Source organism: Cinclus cinclus, chromosome 16 (genome assembly GCF_963662255.1).
Source record: "Cinclus cinclus chromosome 16, bCinCin1.1, whole genome shotgun sequence".
NCBI classification, from domain to species: domain Eukaryota; kingdom Metazoa; phylum Chordata; class Aves; order Passeriformes; family Cinclidae; genus Cinclus; species Cinclus cinclus.
In genome coordinates, this window is record NC_085061.1 from 12,272,167 (window position 1) to 12,292,331 (window position 20,165).

General features: G+C 46.2%; 1 protein-coding gene across 2 annotated transcripts in view; it reads left to right on the forward strand.

The window, feature by feature from the left end:
* The window catches only part of ADCY9 (adenylate cyclase 9), an 82,574-nt gene extending 69,358 nt beyond the window's left edge, over positions 1-13,216 (forward strand). For both annotated transcript variants that reach the window (XM_062503934.1, XM_062503933.1), the window contains 3 exons: positions 2,408-2,556; positions 5,455-5,496; positions 11,094-13,216. In XM_062503934.1, coding sequence (XP_062359918.1) covers positions 2,408-2,556; positions 5,455-5,496; positions 11,094-12,282 — 1,380 coding nt within the window. In that variant the 3' untranslated portion in view covers positions 12,283-13,216. The remainder of the gene's footprint in view (positions 1-2,407; positions 2,557-5,454; positions 5,497-11,093) is intronic.
* Positions 13,217-20,165: the final 6,949 nt, after the last annotated feature.

Below are 20,165 nucleotides of genomic sequence, written 5' to 3' on the forward strand. Positions count from 1 at the left end.
AACTCAGACACAGAGAGCCATAGAGAATTTGGTGTCTCTGTTTTTAAAAGCACTCAGAAGAGGAGAACAAGGGGTTAAACATTCATAGAATCACAGAATGGTTTAGATTAGAAGGCACCTCTTGTTCCAGCCCCTTGCCATGGGCAAGTGAGGAGGGGGAAGAACAGTTTAATTTAAAGCCCAACTGTAGCATAAAATCAAGGCTTAAAAACTGAATAAAATGGCCTCAAGCTGGAGATGAAAGATAGTTTCTCTGCAGGTTTCTCTTAGGCAGCACAGTGTGCAATCCTTCCTTTCCAGGATCTTCAGGGAATTGTGTTTCACAAATCTCTTGCTATTTCAGGGCCCTGGGTGTAGGTAATGACCAGATCCTCTCCACTCTTCGTATCACAGCTTATTCCTGGGTACTGGGGAGTGGTTGTTCCATGGGAACATGTGACCACACATTTTTTGGTCCTTGCTGATTTAAACACACATCCTGTGGTTATCACAGTCACAGGAGGGTGTGGTTGACATTCTGTTCCACCCCGTGCTTAAGATCATTCTGAAGCTTCTACCTTTTGGAACTTTAGTTAAGAACTTTTAAGCTGTAAATTGATTTGTTTGTTCAGTCTAATGATGGTCTTTCCCCTGCATGATTATCAGTAAACGAACCATGGGAATGTTTTCCTCAAGGGAAGGGAGCTGAAAACCTTCAAATCTCTCAAATCTGTCCACTGATTTTGATACCATCCCATTCATCACCATCCTTGATCATCTCTCCAAGTGTTTCAGATAATATCAGAAGAACCACTTTGTGAGTGTGTTCTCAATACAGCAGGTCAGGTTGAGTCAAAACACTTCAGGCAGCAGCAGTAAAATAGTGATTTTCATCACCAAACTGAGAATGAACTTTGCTTTCTTTCCTCTTGCAGGTGCTCCAGAGTCGTGGGGCTGTGGGCTCACTCTCCAAGACATGTCCCACCTTGGCTTGTGCTCAGTGTTTCCACATTCACGGAGCTCTAGGAAATGGAGTCAAACTATAGAGGGTCAGGTAAGTGTCCTACTTTACTATGACATGGTTTTGCAAAGTTTTTTTTTTATTCATAGCATTTTATACACTCCCTGGATATAAAAGAATTAAAATGAAAATTAACAAAAACAACCATAAAAAAAAAAACTTTCCAAAGCCATGCATCCATAGTAGAATCCAGCACAACCTGACCCTCTATAGGCTGGCTTCATGCTGGGGCATCACTTGGAGTGAGAACCAGTGCTCTGCTACTTTAGGAGACCTGAAATGGGGGGGAAAAAGTAAGTTTAAGTTATATTTTTTATGGACACTTCTGCAATTCCTTTTATTAGTTTTTCAGCAATTTTAAAAAACAACAGTTGTTGTTGTTGTTGTTTGTGGTTTAAAAATAGTGAACTGTGTAAGGATTTTTCCCATACACTATGTCTTCTCTCAATGACATGCTTGTCTGTTATGCCACAGGACTGCCAGGCTGCAGAGTCTGCACTTCAGCTGCACAGGACACCTAAAGAGAAAAAGGGAGAGAATGATCATTTCATGCTGCAAAACACAGCATAAAGCTAGACCAGAACTCCTTAATCCAAGTGTGGAGTCTCTGGTTCAGCTTGGATGGTCATGAATGTTCTTGGGAAACCAAAACTGGTGCATCATTGGCACACTTGAGAGTTTTGAGCACTCTAATGTTGTACCTGGGAAATGAAGGTGCTCTGGGCTATCATCTGTCCTGCACTTCCTTTCCCTTATCCTGTAAAGTTGTGGAGAGGTAAAGGGGTTTTGAGATGAGGCACTTGGAACAGAAAATTGGAATTTGTCCTTTCAAATTGTCACAAGTGGTTGTGTTACCAAGTGTGAGTTGCCAGTGACTGAAGCTGCCTTTTGTCACCGAGGCAGATCTTTCCTTCCCTGGATCCAGCTGTCACAGGGCAGTGTGAGGATGTTCTCTCAGGAGGGTTTTTAAAAGCAAGCAGGTGGGTGAAATTGCATTTTGCATTTTCAGTGCAATGGAATTTTGATACTCGTTTAAAGCAGGCAGGATCTAACTCCAGCATTGGAGAGGGGTTTGCCAGGAATTTTCACCTTCTTTTTTTCCCTTTTTTTTTTTTTTTTGAATGAGAAGAGGCACTGAGCTTTTTGGCCAAGGTAAGCTGGAAGCTCTGGACATCGCTGAAATAACAAGTGTGTGATAAAAAACTTCATCCAGGGAAAATGGTGACAAACCAGCAGTGCTAAAGATTTTCTTGCTCCTGGAAGGGAAGATGTCCATCTTCACGTGGGATCACACCCTGTGCCCATCATCCAGGAGGAATAATCCCCTTCTCCCTGCTGGCCCCCTTTCAGTGGATGCGTGGCAGGGCCCTGGGCAGCTGTTAACCCCCCTCTCTCTCTCTGTTGCAGTACACCATGTTTATGTGTTGTGCCATTCTCATCACCATTGTGCAGTACTGTAACTTCTGCCAGCTCAGCTCCTGGATGAGATCCCTGCTGGCAACCGTGGTGGGAGCAGTGCTGCTCATCCTGCTCTACGTCTCCTTGTGCCCCTCCAGGTGAGCCTCACCCACTCAGGGGACACACAGCTGGGCTTTCCCCAGGAAAACAAGGGGCTGATGCACAGGATTTTGCTGTCTGCCATGACTTGCTCCAGCATCTCAACCTTAATTATTTTATTTCTTCATTTTTTTTTTCTGAAGGATTTCAGGGTGACCTCTTCTGTGTGACACTCTGTGCTTCCTGATGTGTTCCTAGGACACAGATACAGACCCACAGAATTGCCTTTCACCACTAGTTTGAAACTCTACTTTATTAAGGAATTTCCCAGGTATTTGGTGGTGCCAGAGAGCCCAGCTGCTCCCCAACACCCCTCTGGATTTAATTTTGCCCTTAGGAATCAGGTATTCTTCTTCCACCTCCTTCCTCAATGCATTTTCCAATGTGGAAGGCAGGTGTTTAGTTTTAAAGGGATCTAATACCCAGTTCCATTCTCCTGCCTTTTCAGAGGACTCTGCAGAACAGTAACCAGGGGAATCAAGATAATTCCGTTTCTGTGCAGTAACCTTAAATTTTTTCAGTTTTCCTCTGATACGCGATTTTCTGCAAGGAGAATTTTTTTGCAGTATTCTCCTGTTTTCTTGCCAAGAGAGTTAAGGGGGTCCTTCCAGCCTTCTGCTCCTATTGGCAAAATTTTATAATCAACTTGCACTTCTCAGTGGCTTAAAATCCTCCCTTGGGATGGACTTAGCAAAGTCTTCTCCTCAATCAGTCAGTTGCTCTCTTTCAGAGACCTGCTGAATCAGAAGGTGAAAAACATAAAAAAAACCCCAAACAAACCAGAAAGTGTTTGCAGATACGTATTTTAGTGAGTATTTAGCTTTAATTGCCTCTCTAAGTAGTACCTTTTAATCTTGATCAAATTTGTATTTTAAAAAAAGGGAGAATAAAAGTCACCTCTCACACCTGTTCACATCTGTGATTTGAGGTGGCTGTAAGGGTTGAAGGGAGAAAGTCCTGGGAAAAAATATCCTGGAGCTGGAGTCCATTGACAAATGATTTCTAGATCATATTGACTACAGAAAAATCCCTTTCTTGTCTGTCTGCAAAGGGCTTGGATAGGGGAATTCTCTCCAGCTTCAGTGCAGAAGAAGAGTGTTTTGTTCTGAAGCCTCCCTTGTCTCCTCATGGATTTGTCCTGTTGGGTTCAGGATCCAGTAATCCCAGTGAACATCATCTGTCCCCCAGCACTGAGTGGCCCTCTCCCAGTCACAAAGACTTTCTCCCTTTGGGTTTCACTGGTGCTTTCACTGGCCAGCCACAGCTTCACTGAGAATCATGGAATCACAGAAGCCTTTAGGCTGGAAAAGCCCTCAGGGATCATCAGCTTCAGCTGTTCCCCCAGCACTGCCAAAGCCACCAATGAACCATGTCCCCAAGTGCCACACCCACAGGACTTTTAAATCCCCCCAGGGATGGGTACTCCACCACTGCCCTGGGCAGTTGTGCCAGGGCTTTTGCTTAAGACTTTTTTTTTTTTTTTCCCCTAATATCCATCTAAACCTCCCCTGGCACAACTTGAGGCCGTTTCCTCTTGTGTTGTCACTTATTCCCTGGGAGCAGAGCCTGACCCCCACCTAGCTCCAAACTCAGCCCCAGGTTTGCTTTTTCAGGAGAATTAGTGGAGAGCAGACCCTTGATGCCATTTCTTGATTCCTTGATTGCTCTTCCCTAATTCCCCTCAGCAGGAACCCCTGGAGCTCCTTCCCTTCCCCAGTGCAGCTCCCTGGGGGTTGCTGGCAGAGCTTGGTACAAGGGGGCAGTGTAATACACTCCTGGACAAGCTCTGTGTCCAGACTTTGTGCAGAAAGAAAGACACAGAATGGGGGATTTTCCCTGCATTTCAACTTTATTAAGTGACTGGGAATGGCTCTTCCAAAGCTGAGAGGTGGAAACCTTGCTGTTGTGTCAAGTCACAGCATCAGCTCTTGTGCTAAAGGGGCTCTGTGAATGTCAGAAAACCCCATGAACTTAATAAATGTTACAAATGATGGTGTATTTCCACCTGTGGTGTGAACAGCAGTGACCATAAATGGGCAAGGTTCAGAAATCATGGAATATGTTATTTCATCCCTCAAAAATAAACATTTCAAGTAATAGAGCTGTTCAACTGCAAGTCTGAAAAGGTGATTGGTAGAGTTGATCCTGAGCAAAAGTCACACAGGTTTAGTTAGTGAAACCCATTACTTCAGTTTGTTAATAATCTTTTTGTTCATCTCATACCATGATTCTGATTTTTTTTTTTTTTTGTCACAGTGGCAATTGCAGCCCTGTCTGCACCACAAGACAGATCTATTCTGCAGTTTTACTTCCTTTTCCTGTTGTAACTAATACTGAGAGCTTGATACTCTCTTGCTACTTGATTGCAGTAGACAAATTGTAACACAAGTAAATAAGAAAAGTGCTTGAACTACTTATTTTCTCTATTGGCACCTTTAAAAATGTGTTCTGTGCTTGTTAGGGTTTTGGGGATTTGGGGGAATTTTTTTGTTTTTGTTTGTTTGTTTGTTTGTTTTGTTGGTTTGGTTTTGGGACTTCTAGTTTTTGTTTGGAGATGTTTGGGTCGTGTTTTATTGTTAAAATCTTTCTGCTGTATGCTCACGTAAGATGAAGGCATAACAGAGTCTTAGAATTCTGGGATTGCTTTTCCCTATTTTCCAGGTAAGATGGGATTGTTTAACAGTTGCTTGTTCCAGGCATCACAAAGTTCCCTTTACAGGGATTTACATCTCTGGCTGGTTCCTTCTTCCAAGCAGATAAATCATGTTCAGACAAAGTTTGTGTGCAGTTATCAGGTCTGTGCAATAGAGAAATTGAAAATTCTGTCTGGAATCCTTCAGGAATGTTTGTTTATTGCTTGAATTTTCCCTCTGAAATCTGTGTTTTTTTCATTTCAGCTCCATGGAAGCTCCTCATCTAGATTTGGCGCAGAACTTTAGGTAAGTTTTATATAAAATTACCATCTTAATATTTAGGGATAGAAACATTTTCAGTGAATTACATGTAGCAAAACTTTGCATCCACAGTAATAACTTGGGAATTCAACAAATTGGTTCAGCAAGTTGTGTTTAAGCTGCTCATGTAATTTCCTTTACAGATGACTTGGGTATGAGCAAAATTCATCAGGGCTGGTGCTGAAGTCACAGAGTTGCATAATGATATTTTCTCCTTAGATTGGATTTCTAGGAAATAGAACTATGGAGGAGCTATTTAAAACAGCATCTCTTTTTCCAGTAGCAGCAGTTTTTAGAGCATTATCTGTCCACCACGAGCTGTTTATTTGATTTCCTTGGCTGATTTGCACCATTCAGAAGCAGTGTGAGTTGGATGCTCTCACAGCTGGACAGGTGAGAATTCCCTGAGAGGAGAATTCCTCTGGAAAAGCTGGATGTGCAGCCAGCTGCCTTCCCACGGTGGGATGTGACAGTCTGGGCCTGGCTGTCACCTCTCCTGGGCAGAGCAGGGAGTCACAAAACTGAGAGCAAAGGAAATTTTAGCCCCCAGCCTTTCAAAGCAAACAAAAATCCCTTCCTGGGTTATTAATGGCCCCTTAAAATAAGCATGTTAGAGATTCACTCTGGTGATTTCAATGTTTGTCGTGGATTTATTGCAAGGTTTTGCAATACATTTTGAAGTGTTTTTACTGGTCTTTGTATCAGAAAATCTGTGTTTGCTCATTGCAAATTTGGGGGCAATATTTGGGCCACGTTTGGCTCGATCTAAAAGGGATTTTCAGGAGCATGTTGCTTGTCCTGAGAGGATGTGTCAAAACAAAATTCCTTTTTAATAACTCTTCATCTCCACAAATGCTGTGGTAGTTTAGAAACTACATGGGGTTTAGTACAGAGAGATGAGAACTGTGTTTCTTTGGCTATTTCCTCACCATGGATTCAGCACTTAATACCCTGTTGGTGTTTGGGGGACTCTGGCTTTACTTACAAGGGTTTTGCTAATTTTAACTTGTGAATTTTTTTTTAGCTGAATTCCAGTTCACTGAAACCAGAATGGAAATTAAAAGCCAGAAGACTAGAGGGGCCTTTTTTGGTAAACATTAGTATGGTGATCACTGCAGTACTGTCTTAGGATCAGCCTTAGTTTTTGTCTGTGAAGTTTTTGTGCTGCTCAGAATGACAGCAGCAGCTCAGCAGGCTCCTGGCCAGCTGCTAATTACTGATCAATAATTCATCCTACCTTAAGTCTTTGACAACTGATCTTCTCCTCAGTGACAGAAATCTGTGAAAAGATCACCTGCCAAGCATTGTTTTCCTGCAGATATTTCTCTTCCATAAATATGTAACTTCTAACTCATGACAGGTGAAGGTGAGAGCAGCTGAGGACCAAACCATGGTGGTGTCTCCTGTGAAAGTGAGGCTTTGCCTCCTCTACAAAGCTTGGCTTGTGATCTAAGACACTGACCAAAATATGTCACCCATTAAACATTTCTAAACTTCATTTTTCCCATTTTATTAGGATGTTGTCTGTGTTTCTTCAGCTGAGGAAGAGACCCATGTGCTAATTCTGCTCAGCACTGCCCTTCAGTCCAGCTCCCCTGGCCTGACCCTCCCCAAACTTGGGACATTAACAAGTATTGGAAGTTAAAAGAGAGAACTGGGAGTTAATCCTATTCTGTTTCTGCCATTAAACAGAATTTTGCTTCTTTTTTCAGAGCTCCTACACTGTATATTATTGCATAACATGTTTCTAGAGTACAGAATTACCCCTTTTTTCTGGTAATGGACTACTAAAAGACAAAACTCTCTTAGCCTAACAAAATTTTTTGCTGCACCTTTCTACCAGAATTAAATAAATCAGGTTCTTTGCTTACCCCACTCAGCACTAAAGTTTTCCCATGTTCTAAGAGGGCTGGACAAGCTTGTGTGTTGCCTTTAATGAGGCTGTTCCCTTTCCTTGATCGAGAATAGAGATAATATTAATGTTGCCTGGGAAGAGACAGAGTGTAATGGTAATGAAGCCTTAGCACAGAGTTCATCTCTGGGCTATCTGTAAATAAAAATGTTTGCCTTGTTTTCCAGGCAGCCCAGTTCTTCAACCATGAAATTTGTCTTTTAACCAGGAAATATTTCTCATTTTCATTCCTTCCTCACCTCAGAGCAGGTGGGATGTGCCACTTTCCAGTGTGGCTGCTCAAGGGGGAGCAGCAATCGGCCACTTGTGCGGGGACTGGAATCCACCTGGTTGGAGGGAAGGTTTTATAGGCATCCTCTGCACGTTTTTCATGGAAAGCAGCAGTTTGATCCCTTTTCCACACCTTTCCTCCCTTGCATTCTTCTCTCACATTTAGCAAGCAGAGGCATCCTCTTTCAATGTAGCAAGATATCCAAATCTGAACAGGGGTTACTGGCTCAGAAGAAAACTGGCTTTCCAGAAAACTCTGTAAGTGGAAAGCCATTATCTTCATGATCTGTGATCAAGCCAAAGGAGATTCTGTCTCCAGAATCTCACTTATTCCATGTTCACAGCCTGGATGGAGGTGCAAAGTTAATAGTGAGGGGGCTGTACCGGGCAGCATTTCACCAGTTCAAGTTAAAGAAACATTATCAGCTCAAGATTTCAATTCGAATAATTTTTAAAATCAGTTTTCTGCTGCAACACCTCATAAAAAGTAGAATTGAGAAAGATGGGGGGGGAGAGGGGGTGCTGTTGATCCTTTTTGTTGGAGGTGTGGGGGAGTTGTTCTTTTCATTCCAAAGGGTGACTCCAGGTCATGGCTGCTGCCTGGGGGAGGTGATTAACAGCCCTGTAGGTCCTGTATCCTGGTCACTGCAGCATCCTCAGGCTGGATTTCCAAATGAGGAGGATGCAGTTGCTCTCTGCTTCAGGCTGGAATCAGGGCTTTCCATACTGATGTACATGGGGATAAAAATGCCTGCTCTGGAGAAGCCACTGCGGTTTCTTTTTGGGATCCCACACCATTCCTCATGAATGGAAGGAGCTCAATGAGTCACTGCCTGAACTTGCAGATCTCTGGGCTGGAGCCCACGTGTCCAACAAGGTCAGGCCAAGCTGAGCAGATCAGGGAGAGCTCCCGGGTGCCAGCCCATTCCCCCAGGAGTGGGGAATAGGAGGCAGCAGCTCCTTCCCTGAAGGCATATCCTGCCTTCCACTGTTCCTCATGGAACATTTCTGGTACTCACCTCATTCACTGGAGAGGAGTTAAAAGTGCTTTGAGGAGTGTTTTGTACAGCAAGCTGTAAATAAAAAGCCTTTAATGACTTAAATAAAACCCTGTGGCAGGAATGTCTGATATTAGAGAGCATTGTTTGGATCAAACTTGTACTCTCAGGGCAGTACCAGAGACATTGCTCAGATCCTTTCACAGATCTCTGCCCACAAGATGTGTGAAATAATGATCTCAGATTCAGAGAAGAACCTGAATCGTGCTCCTTAATCCAGATTCCTTCCTCACTTTCCCTCACCTCTTCTCATTTTCCAAGATCTTTTCTCTACCTACCATCCCCTCATTTTGTTTTATAAGCCCATCAAGCTGGGAGGGCATTTTGTCACCTCCAAAATAGGTAGCAAGGACTGTATTTCAGGAATTGTTCCCTTCTAGTAACTAATTAGGGAGTCATTTAGGATGAAAAAGACCTCCAAAGATCAGGGACTCATAGAACACCCTGAGCTGAAAGGGACCACCAAGTCCAACCATTTACCCAGCCAAGGCCACCACTAAACCATGTCTTTGTCTCTTTCAAAGGAGGAGATAAACAGGTTCATAACAGAGGCTCTGTTGAGAGTCAGCGAGGAAGGAGGGTCTTGGTACAGCAGCTACAGGAACTTGGTGGTGGGGCCCTGCTTTGAGGGACATCTCCTCTTTTCATGGTCCCCTCATGAGGAGGGAATAAAATGAATACACCTTCACTTCTCCTGGGAGAAGTGTATTTATGGTAGAAAACAAAAGAAGTCATTTCCAGTGTAATCTGTCCTGTTTTTCATCTGAAATTCAACCTGCACACTCTGTATTGTAAATATTTCACTCACAGGATACTTTTTTCCCTGTAGGATTTCTGTCAAAAAATGAATAAATACAAAGACTGCGGCACAGATAAATGTTTTTGGATATGGGGCAAGTTCATCTGTCTCCCAGCTGTGCTGTGTTTTTTTTTCCATCACACTTTTCTGTCAATCAAGTATTTGAGAATGAAACTCAGTAAAAGAAACTGTGCCTGTAATAATGTCCAGTTCTAAAATACATCCAAGATGGAAGCCTGTCCCCCATGGACATGAAGAAACAAAATTAACTCAGGAATGTTGTCATATGTTACAGTAACAAATTCAGCCTTCTCTTCTTGAACTGTTGCTCCAGTTGTACCGAGTTTCAATCCCTTCCTGCCTTCCCAGAGAAATGCAGGCAAGTGCTGAATGTGGATTCCTTTCTGGCTCTCCAGGAGAAAGGTTGATGTGATGCTTTCCCTTTTCAGACCATCTCTTAACTTGAGAAACTTCAGCGCATGTCTGCTTATATCAAATCCCAAGCTTTGGCATGATTTTATCCCAAAAATGCAGAAACGACTGCATGCCAAGCTGTCTGCGTTTAGCCTTCGCTTCTGGGATTGCATAGGTGGGGCCTTCTCAGATTCAATTTGTGTCTTTGCATCTCTGCAGAAAGTTGAGATTGGAGAGTACAGATGTCTCGTTCAGGGTGGTTTGGCACTGGCAGATGCTCCATCAGCGCCTCATAATCTGCACAGGCAGGCAGTGAAGTGTCGAGAGGATCTGAAATATTGCTCCCAGTCTATGGCAGACAGGAATTTTTGATTATTTTATGTAATCTTGGCACTTGGAGAAACTTTCTGTCTCTGCCGTGAAGAGCTGAAGTGGTTTTATCATAGAATAGATATCAGCACAGCCCTGCTCTCCACTTCCATGCAGTTCATAGAACCACAGACTGGGCTGGGTCAGAAGGACCTTAAAGCTCATCCAGTTCTGACCCCCTGCCACGGGGGTTCTCCACGACGTGTCTTTTACAGGGTTATCTTCTCCCAAACCCTTTGGTAGCATTAAAGGCAAATGGCAAAGGTTCCTGGTCTTTGGTGAGGACACAAGCAAGGGCACAGGAGTGTAAAGCAGCTGGTTGTGAATACTGGAGGTAAAAAAAAATACAAAAGCAGATAAACTCCACAAAACTTGATAGACACCCCCACACACAGACTTTTAGTGCACTCAGATACCTAAACACACACAGGTATGTATTTACATGCAGTGCTTCGGGTTATGTATTTAGATATAATGATAACAGTGTCCTTGGTGAAGTTCTTAAAACAGGATTGGGCTGTGCCACTGAACGTGATGATAAATACTTGGTGGGTTTAAGGAAGTACTCAGTGAGTTTAAGAATTCAATTAATTCTTTGGTGTTTTCTTAACAGTAGATGAAGTTCTCAATTCATATTTTATAATTTAGTATGTAACTGTACTTCCCACGCTTCCTTTTCCAGCAGAGGATTTCTAACTGTGAAGCAGGGATGGCAGTGCCCTAACTTAAAATGCACCTGTGTGTTCTCCCCTTTGTGCAGCTCCAGAAGGAGCCCATGCAACAGCTCGGCTCCGAGTGGCGCGCAGCGGCCGGCGGAGCGCATCGGCCAGGAGGTGGTTCTGGTGTCCTTCCTGCTGCTCCTGCTCGTCTGGTTCCTGAACCGCGAGTTCGAGGTCAGTTACAGGCTGCACTACCACGGGGACGTGGAGGCCGACCTGCACCGCACCAAGATCCAGAGCATGAGGGACCAGGCTGACTGGCTGCTGAGGAATATCATCCCGTACCACGTGGCCGAGCAGCTGAAGGTGTCCCAGAGCTATTCCAAAAACCACGACAGCGGCGGGGTGATCTTTGCCAGCATCGTGAACTTCAGCGAGTTCTACGAGGAGAACTACGAGGGTGGCAAGGAGTGTTACCGAGTCCTGAACGAGCTCATCGGGGACTTCGACGAGCTGCTGAGCAAACCCCACTACGGCAGCATCGAGAAGATCAAAACCATCGGGGCCACCTACATGGCGGCGTCGGGGCTGAACACCTCGCAGTGCCAGGACAGCAGCCATCCCCACGGGCACCTGCAGACCCTTTTTGAATTTGCCAAAGAAATGATGCGGGTGGTGGATGACTTCAACAACAACATGCTGTGGTTTAACTTTAAGCTCCGGATTGGCTTCAACCACGGCCCCCTCACGGCCGGGGTCATCGGCACCACCAAGCTGCTGTATGACATTTGGGGGGACACTGTGAACATCGCCAGCAGGATGGACACCACCGGCGTCGAGTGCCGCATCCAGGTGAGTGAGGAGAGCTACCGCATCCTCAGCAAGATGGGGTATGACTTTGACTACAGGGGGACGGTCAATGTGAAGGGGAAGGGTCAGATGAAGACCTACCTTTACCCCAAGTGCATGGACAACGGGATCGTGCCACATCACCAGTTGTCCATATCTCCAGACATTCGGGTTCAAGTGGATGGCAGCATTGGGCGGTCTCCGACGGATGAGATTGCCAACCTGGTGCCTTCTGTACAGAATTCTGATAAGATAGCCCATGGCACAGATAGCTCAGAAGCCAAGGACATCCTTCCTTCCACCAAGAAGCTCCAGAAAGATGCGGTGAAGGCAGAGGAGAGGTGCAGGTTTGGCAAAGCCGTGGAAAAGGATGACTGTGAGGAAGCGGGGACTGAGGAGGTCAATGAACTGACAAAGCTAAATATCTCTAAGAGTGTATGATGAACTGTCAGAGTTGCATGAAGTGCTCTGTCCATAGAAACACACAGACTTTTGCAATTGGCAGTTTTCTTTTACAAGAGAGACCTTCTCCACACCTGGGTTGTACGTTTGTGTTCATTTCGGCACCTGGGGCTGTGTGGATCATGGCTCCTCAGGGCTTGTTTTCATCCATCTCTCTCCTCCATGCCCCAAATCACATCCCAAGCTCCCCAGCTCCCTGTGCAACCATCTTACAGCTGAGTAGAGGATATTAAGTGCCTTCAGATATACTCCATTGGACTCCCTGTCAAGGTACAGAGGCCCCAAGTGAAATCATAGCTTTGGGTATTTATCTAATTTTAAAGAAAAGAAAAGCTGTGGTTATATCATTTTTATTGTTGTTTCTCACAAAACACTTTTTTTGGCTAATGCAACTCCTTGGGTTTTTTATATCTCTCGGAACAATGTTTTACTGTTATCAGACCTTTTGTATGTAACACACAGACATGTGCATGTATCTACCATATGAGACTGCTATAAAGTGCCAGTAATGCACCACAAGAATGTCTGGGTGAGGGGTGACACACTTTTGGTCGGGCTGGAGGGGGAGTTGTGTCGTGGCTCAGCCTTTAGTTAGGGCAGGAGGAACAGCTGCTGTCGTTCTGTTCTCCTTTCCCGATGCTTTCTGCAGCCTCCATGTGCCATCGTGTGCTTTGGATACTCTTCTTTTCCATATAGCCAATGAGTTACTGATCCGTGGGAATGGAAGGAGGGTGGGGACAGTGCCAGCTCTGGGGCCAGGTTTCCAGAAGCAGAGGAGAGACCACGGGAGTGCTGCAGTTCAGGGCTCCCAGCTCCGTACGCGGCTCAGCGGGTGAAGGTAGGTGACGTCGGTGTCTCTGAGCTGACTGGAGAGAGAGAAAGAAGCAAAATAAATGTTTTGGGAATGCCTTTATTTATTTATTTATTTATTTATTTTATTCCTGTTTGGTTTCTTGGGTTTTTCTTTTTATTTTGTTTGGGAATTTTCGTGTGCGGAAGGGACCGGGAGAGATGAATTGTTCATGGGTTTAATGGGAATGATAAGACAGTGTTTGAGCCTCTTTGAACTACCAACCACTGTGAGGATGTTACCTTAGGCAATATTTGTTTCCAAATGACACTTTGGAAGCCACCAAGCCACCAAACAGTTGAGTATCCCAGCTTCCCTCTGGACTGAACCAATGGTGCTGCACAATATTTTTCAGGATTTTTACACCACACACACACGTACACCCTGTGCTTTTGCACCAGGGAAGAGAATGGAGTGCTCCCTTCCTGCTGCTGAAAGCAGGAATAGGGAGAAGAGTCCTTGTAGTGAGCTGAGAAGCACAATCATTTCCCAGTCCTGCAGTCAGCTCCGTGCAGGTCCCTGGGAGCAGAGGCCTGTGGGAGCCCAGGAGCTGCTTGCACAGAGAACTCTGGGGCTGGGGGCTTAGGCTGTGCCAGTCTGCCCTCTGCATGCTTCCACCACCTCCCTCTCTGGCATTTGATGCCCTTCTGGGGATCGTATTGACCATTCAAGTATTCCAGTTCAGCCAACTCCCTCTGACACCAAATAAAGTGAAAGGATTTTTATTCCCAAAACAAGCTGATGAGCCAGGGAAGAGCTGGGGAAAGACAGTGCTGCACTGTCTGCGTGGTGCTGGGGGCTCTTTCCATCTCAACTCGAGTCAGAATGTATTGATTCTTCCTCTTATCCCCATGTGATTTTGGGGTGTGAGTAATAAATATATCCATTGTGGGGTTCCTGTTCAGCTGGTGGAGATCCATCTCCACTCCACAGTCAGCATGGAGCCTGTGAAGCCTTTGTCAGATGTGAGTCTGGGGGATTTCTGGATCTCAGTTAAACAGAACTCTGCGCACAGGTCCTGCAAAGCTGCTGTTCATGCATGTCAGTATTCCCTTTGATAGGAAAGCTGTTCAGAATTCATCTTCTTCACTCAGTTTGCCAGCACACAACAAACCAGGGGGTCCTCACCCCCAAATCCCTGTGCCATACATGCTGTTGCCTGTTTGGAGGCTGTTCCTGATAAGCAACAATGTGAGGTGGTTTTGAGTGCACAGTTTTCCAGGAGCTTCCTTCTCCCTAGGTTACAACTCCCTCCTCCCCATTGTGGGTTGCACTTCCAACTTTCAGGTAGTAATTCTGCAAATACCTCTTGCATCTGAAGAATGTATTCCTGAAACCATTGTTAGGGTTCTTGGTTCAGTTAAGGTGTGTCAGTATTCCTTTTCCTACAGTCAAGGAGCTAATATGATCCAGAATTGTTTACACGCCTTCTAGTGTTATGTTACTGTCTTAGAGTTGTTCCAGCTTTTCTCCCCATCACTTCTTTCTCCCCAGTTTTGTAAACCCTTGCTCTCTCCCTGCTCAGCTGTGTGCAAGGGTAGAGCTCAGTCAGGACGTGCTGGCTCCCTAAGACACTGCACAATAACCAAACCTCCACCAGCCCCAGCCCTGCACCTGGGAGGGGTTGGCAGCCTGTGGTTAAACCTGAAAGGCAAAGGTGCTGGAATGGGGCCCTGGACCCAAAGCACCTTCCTATTCATTGTTCAAGAACTTCAGGATGCAAAATCCTTCTCCTCCAGCCTATAAAGTACACAAGACTCCCATGCTGCTGTGGTGTGGAGCTGTGGGAGTATCGTTGTGTTTATGGGAACATCCGAATACCGAACACCAAACCCCAAACCCACCAAGGCCTCTCTCTTTATTGACACTAAGCACATAAAAGGCACTGAGGACAGCAGCACTGTGGGACTCAGAAATCAAGGGCTGCTGTCTGCTCTGGGAACTGCCAGTGATTGTACTCTGCCTTAACTCTGGGCTGGGGAAAGGCTCCTGACCAGTGGTGCCCTATTTGCTCATTGCCAGGACAGCAGCAAGAATCCCACAGCTGGGGCTGTGAGGCTGCCAGGGGTTAAATGGCTTCAATACAGTATAGTAACCAAATTAATCAGTTCAGTTCTCAATGGATGGTTTGGAGGGGGAGATTTTCCAGGCGCAAGGAGATACCTGTTTGTGTTGTAAACCAGTGTGAGCTGAGCCTTCACACCTCTCCTTACTCTTTTGAAGATTTAACCTGACACTAACATGACTCTGGAGGCATTTCTAACAGTGTTGTGTGGCTGTGCTGCAGAATTCCTGACACGTGTGCTGGTGGGAGGCCACAGGCAAAGTTCACTCCATTAAAATGCCTGTGATGTGTGTGCTCTTGGTGCCAGCAGTGCTGTCAGTGAAAATGAGGGGTTGCCCGGGTCCCCAGGGGTTTATTCCACGAGGACAACCCATGCGTGGCTGCACTTCCACAATCTTTAGGGTGGTTTTGTGGCAGTGATTTAAAAATGGTCCAGAGAAGGAGACTGGGGGGATTGCTGAGTATATTTGAGCCCCATGTTGCCTCCTGCCACTTGCAGCACCTGCTCCAGGGTGCAGAATGACAAGGAGTGCACAGAACATTGTCAGCAGTGAGATCTTAATCTGCTGCTAACACACCAAAATGCTTTTTCCTCCCTGCTGCTCCTGTGAGAGATTTCTTGGTGAGAACCAGGTAAATGGCATTCCCATTCACTTCTGGCATTAGGGTTTGGACAAGGACGGATTTGCCTGTTACTTCCCAGGATTTGGGGCCATTTCCCTTTGCTGGAGGTAATGTGAGCACTGCGAGCAGAATGGGACATTGCCACAGTCTGGCTGCAGGTTCTGCTGTGTCCCAGGAGTGACAATATGATGGAAGGAAAGGGTGGATTCCTCAAGGGCTTTACACAAAACATAAGTATTTGGATACTCTTCTTTTAGGGCTAAAACACAGAAAAAAAGATGCCCAGAGCAAAACTGAAGGGAGCTCCCTGTGCCCATAGCAGCTTTAGCTAAAGAGGAGTTTTTTCCTGAGTAAAAGGCCACATTTTTAGAGTTTCTGGCATTTTAAAATTGCTAACTCTGACCTGTTTCTAAAGTTTTCATTATGAATACAGCAAAAGGTATTGCAAGGGAACAGTTAGTTCATGTCACAACATCTCAAGAGGCGGAGGGTGCCTGAGGTTCGCTGTAATGCGTTTGGCTGTTTAAATTTGCACTTTGGTTTGGGGGGTTTCTGCCAAATTTAAAGACACTGTTTTCTCCCTTCTTCCCTGCTGTGGTCTTGTTTGCTTCATCTGGATGGGACACACAGGTGGCTGTTGTCTCTCTGTTTCTCACCTTTGGGAACCTGTGTCTTCCTCATTGCACAGCAGCACCTGAGCTGAGGTCATGGCTCTGGGTGCTGCTGTCACTGCTGGTGCCTCCCTGTGTCCTGAGGAAAGGGGAGTCACAGCTGCAGCTTCCTTCTCGTGGTGGTGGCAGGAGGTTTAGAAGAGGCACGTCCCTGCAGTTATATTTAAGAATTAAATTAAATAATGCAGTTGTTGTTTATTGATGTGATTTTTCCAGTTGCTGGAAATGCCCGAGGAGTGGTTTGAGTGCAAGTACGGAATGATGTGCATGTGGAGGTGCAGGGGTGAGGTGGAGTGCAGGGTGGAGGTGCAGTGCCATGGCACTGCCACCTCAATGCCCAGGCAGCTGTGAAAAGCCAGCTGAAGTCTCGGAGTAATGCTGAGACTTGCCTGCTTGTGGAACATTAGTTTGGGCAGGAAAGTAATTTTCTCCAATGTTTTTCTCCTTTTGAGTTCTTTCTGCAGGCTGTAGCTGTCCTTGGTTTGTTTCCTGGGGTAAAACCTGGAATTACTCTTTGCTGTTGCTGAGACTGAGCTGTGCAGGCAGTGGCAGTGGGATTCTGCAAAATCCTGTTAAAAAGTTGGAATTAGTAACCATTACTCACCAATTCCTACAGGCCCTGGAGCTGTCTGAGTGCTGCCGTGATCTGAAGGTGTTTCAGTTCAGAGCTGTGGGTAGGACAGTGTCATGCTTTGGCTCCATATGGTAACGTGTTTGCAGGTCTGGAGTGGGGAAGACAAGGAGAAGGGAATGTGGAACGAGCTGCTGGGTGGTTTCAAGAGCTGATCTGTATGTCCTGGGTGCTGTACAGGACGGTGTCTCAGGTGTGAAGAAGAGCCTTGGCTTCCCAAGCTGTTCTTGTTTTCTGGGAGCAGGGAACCCAAGACCCTTAAAATGGGCTGATTTTATTAAATCTGCATTAACACCAGCCTCTGAGCTCTGTACGAGAGTCAGACAGCAGGAGCTTATTGTTTTTATCTTATTTAAAGAGTTCATTTAAAATGAAACATCAAGCTGTGTAGGTGTTGAAGGAAAAAATAAAATGGGTGGAATGTGTTTTGTCTTGACAGCGATGCAGTTTGAGGGTGCCATAGGAAGGAAGTTTGAGGTGCTTTGCAGACACTGGGTAGAGCTCTGGTAGGAAAAAAAAATACAAATATTTTGTATAAAATCTCTGTCAAGTCTTTCTGATGTGAACTGAACTTCTGTCTTAGCCCTGATAAGGGGCTGGGCTGTACGACGTACAGAACTGTTTGCTGCTTGCCTTTGGGAGTCAATATTACCTTGGGAGAAAGAAAATTAGTTTGGGCAAAACACATTGGTGGGAGATATTTAAAGCTTTTTTTTTTTTTTTTTTTTTTTTTTTTGTAGTTGCTGAACATTTGCTGCCCTGCCCCAGCTTCCCAGCCCAAGGCTGGCCAGGAGCTGGAGGCAGGTGCCCAGGGTCTTCCCCACACAGCTGCTCCAGGGCTGGGGTTCAACATCCTCAGCAGCTGTCCCACGTGCCAGGCTCCACACTGGAGATCAGGGTCTGAGGCAGCAGCCCTTGGTGTTTTACACTTCTGCAATGGCCCCCGAGGCCACTGTCAGCCTCTCCTGCCTCAGCCTTGGCATTCTTTCCTCCATTCTCTCCCTGTTTTCTGGCTCACTCAACAACGGCACAGAATCCTGGAATGACGTGGGTTGGAAGAGACCTTAAAGCTCTTCTTGTTCCACCTCTGCCATGGCCAGGGACACCTTGCACTGTCTCAGGATGCTCCAAACCTTGTCCAGCCTGGCCTTGGATTCTGCCAGGGATCCAGGGGCAGCCACAGCTGCTCTGGGCACCCTGTGCCAGGGCCTCCCCACCCTCCCAGGGAACAATTCCTTCCCAATATCCCATCCATCCCTGCCTTCTGGCAGTGGGAAGCCATTCCCTGTGTCCTGTCCCTCCATCCCTTGTCCCCAGTCCCTCCCCAGCTCTCCTGGAGCCCCTTTAGGCCCTGGCAGGGGCTCTGAGGTGTCTCTGCAGCCCTCTCTTCTCCAGGTGAACCCTCCCAGCTCTCCCAGCCTGGCTTCAGAGAGCAGAGGGGCTCCAGCTCTCGGAGAATCTCCATGCCCATAATGGATTTTAATGTCCAGAAATTGCAGTGTTCATTAAATTGAAAAACTACAGAGAAGGTCATGGCTGGGAACAGGTGGTACAAGTTTAAGTTCCTGGTCTCATCAGTGATGCTCTGACCAATTTGTCATCCAGCTCATTTCTGGATGTGAGGTGTAAGCCTGTGCCACCACTTGCATGCTACTGTTTTGGCCATCAATTCTCAAATCCTCCTTCAGATGAGTCAGTGACTTAGTTTCTGAATTATTTTCCTCCTTCAGTTCCTCAAGTCTTCACTTGTTTCTACCTTAGTGCAAGTGGAACTGAAGATAGTTTGTATCAGTTTGTGCTGAGAGCTACAGCTCAGGACAGGAAAGGACACAGAGCATGTGGTCCATCTGTGGGTGTGCCCAAGGGGAAACACCTCTTCAGTTACTCTGAAGATTTGCCTTTTCCAGGTGAGCCCAGAGCTGGGTTTAGGGTTTATTTCCAGTACTGGATGTACCACTCCATCACGTCCAAAGGAGTGGGTGGCCACACTGGCAGCTCTGCTCTGCATTGCCACTTCAGCCAGGGTTTGGCCACTGCACAGGTACTGGCATGGTCCCACTGGCACCAGCAGAAATTCCAGGAGCCCACAGTGACCAGTGACCCTCTCCCCAATTTACTTCTGGTTTCAGAGCCCATGCTGAGATACAGAGATACATAATACATATACTGAGAGACTTGTTACACCCTACTGCGAGTACAGCTTTAAACTTCCAAAGTAATAAACTCTTTAAAGCCAAGAGCCTTAACAACTCCAACATCTGCTGAGACAAGAAACACAGTTCCAAGGTCGTGCTGAATAGTTGGGAATTTTTCCTGCTTGGTGGCAGGTGTCTCTGGTTTGCAGGGAGGTAGCAGCAGTATCCAAAGATGGCAAGGACATTGGCCACCCTCACCCTTAGGAATAGGTAAACAATCTCCCCCTGTGTGCTCTCAGGAAAGTCACCTCGCTGCCCAGTGCCAGCTGGATGGCTTTAGGTGTTGCACTGCTCAGGACAGCTCCTTCTTTCCATGAAACAATATTCTTAACTTAGCATAAAAGGTTGTCTTTGCTGCTAGCAGGGGCTGGATTCCTCCTTTCTTGCCTTTTGGTCCTTTCAGCACTGAGGGGGACAAGGCAGGGATATAAATGATGGGAAAGGGGGGTCAGTTGGGAAGGAGCTGGGTGTGTCCCTGGAGCAAGCCCCAGTGGAGGAGCTGCCATGTAGGTCCCGTAGTGGTGCCTGGGCAGCAGCAGCTCCAGCAGCTGAGCTGTCCCCACACACTGGGGATGTTTGCTGCTGGGCAGATCCTGCTGCCTGCTCCCTGCAGCCAGGCCATGGACACCTTGGTAAATGCACCTTCCCTCCCGCCTGTTTGTTTGTTTTTCTCATGGAGCAAATTTCAGCTGGTTACTGAAAGCCTGCACTAGGGATCAGAGCGCTGTGTTCAACCACGACTGGCTGGAGCTGTGGATGAGGGTTGGGGTTGGGGTTTGGGGTTGGATCTGCCCACCCTCTGTCCACACAGTGGCACCCACATGGT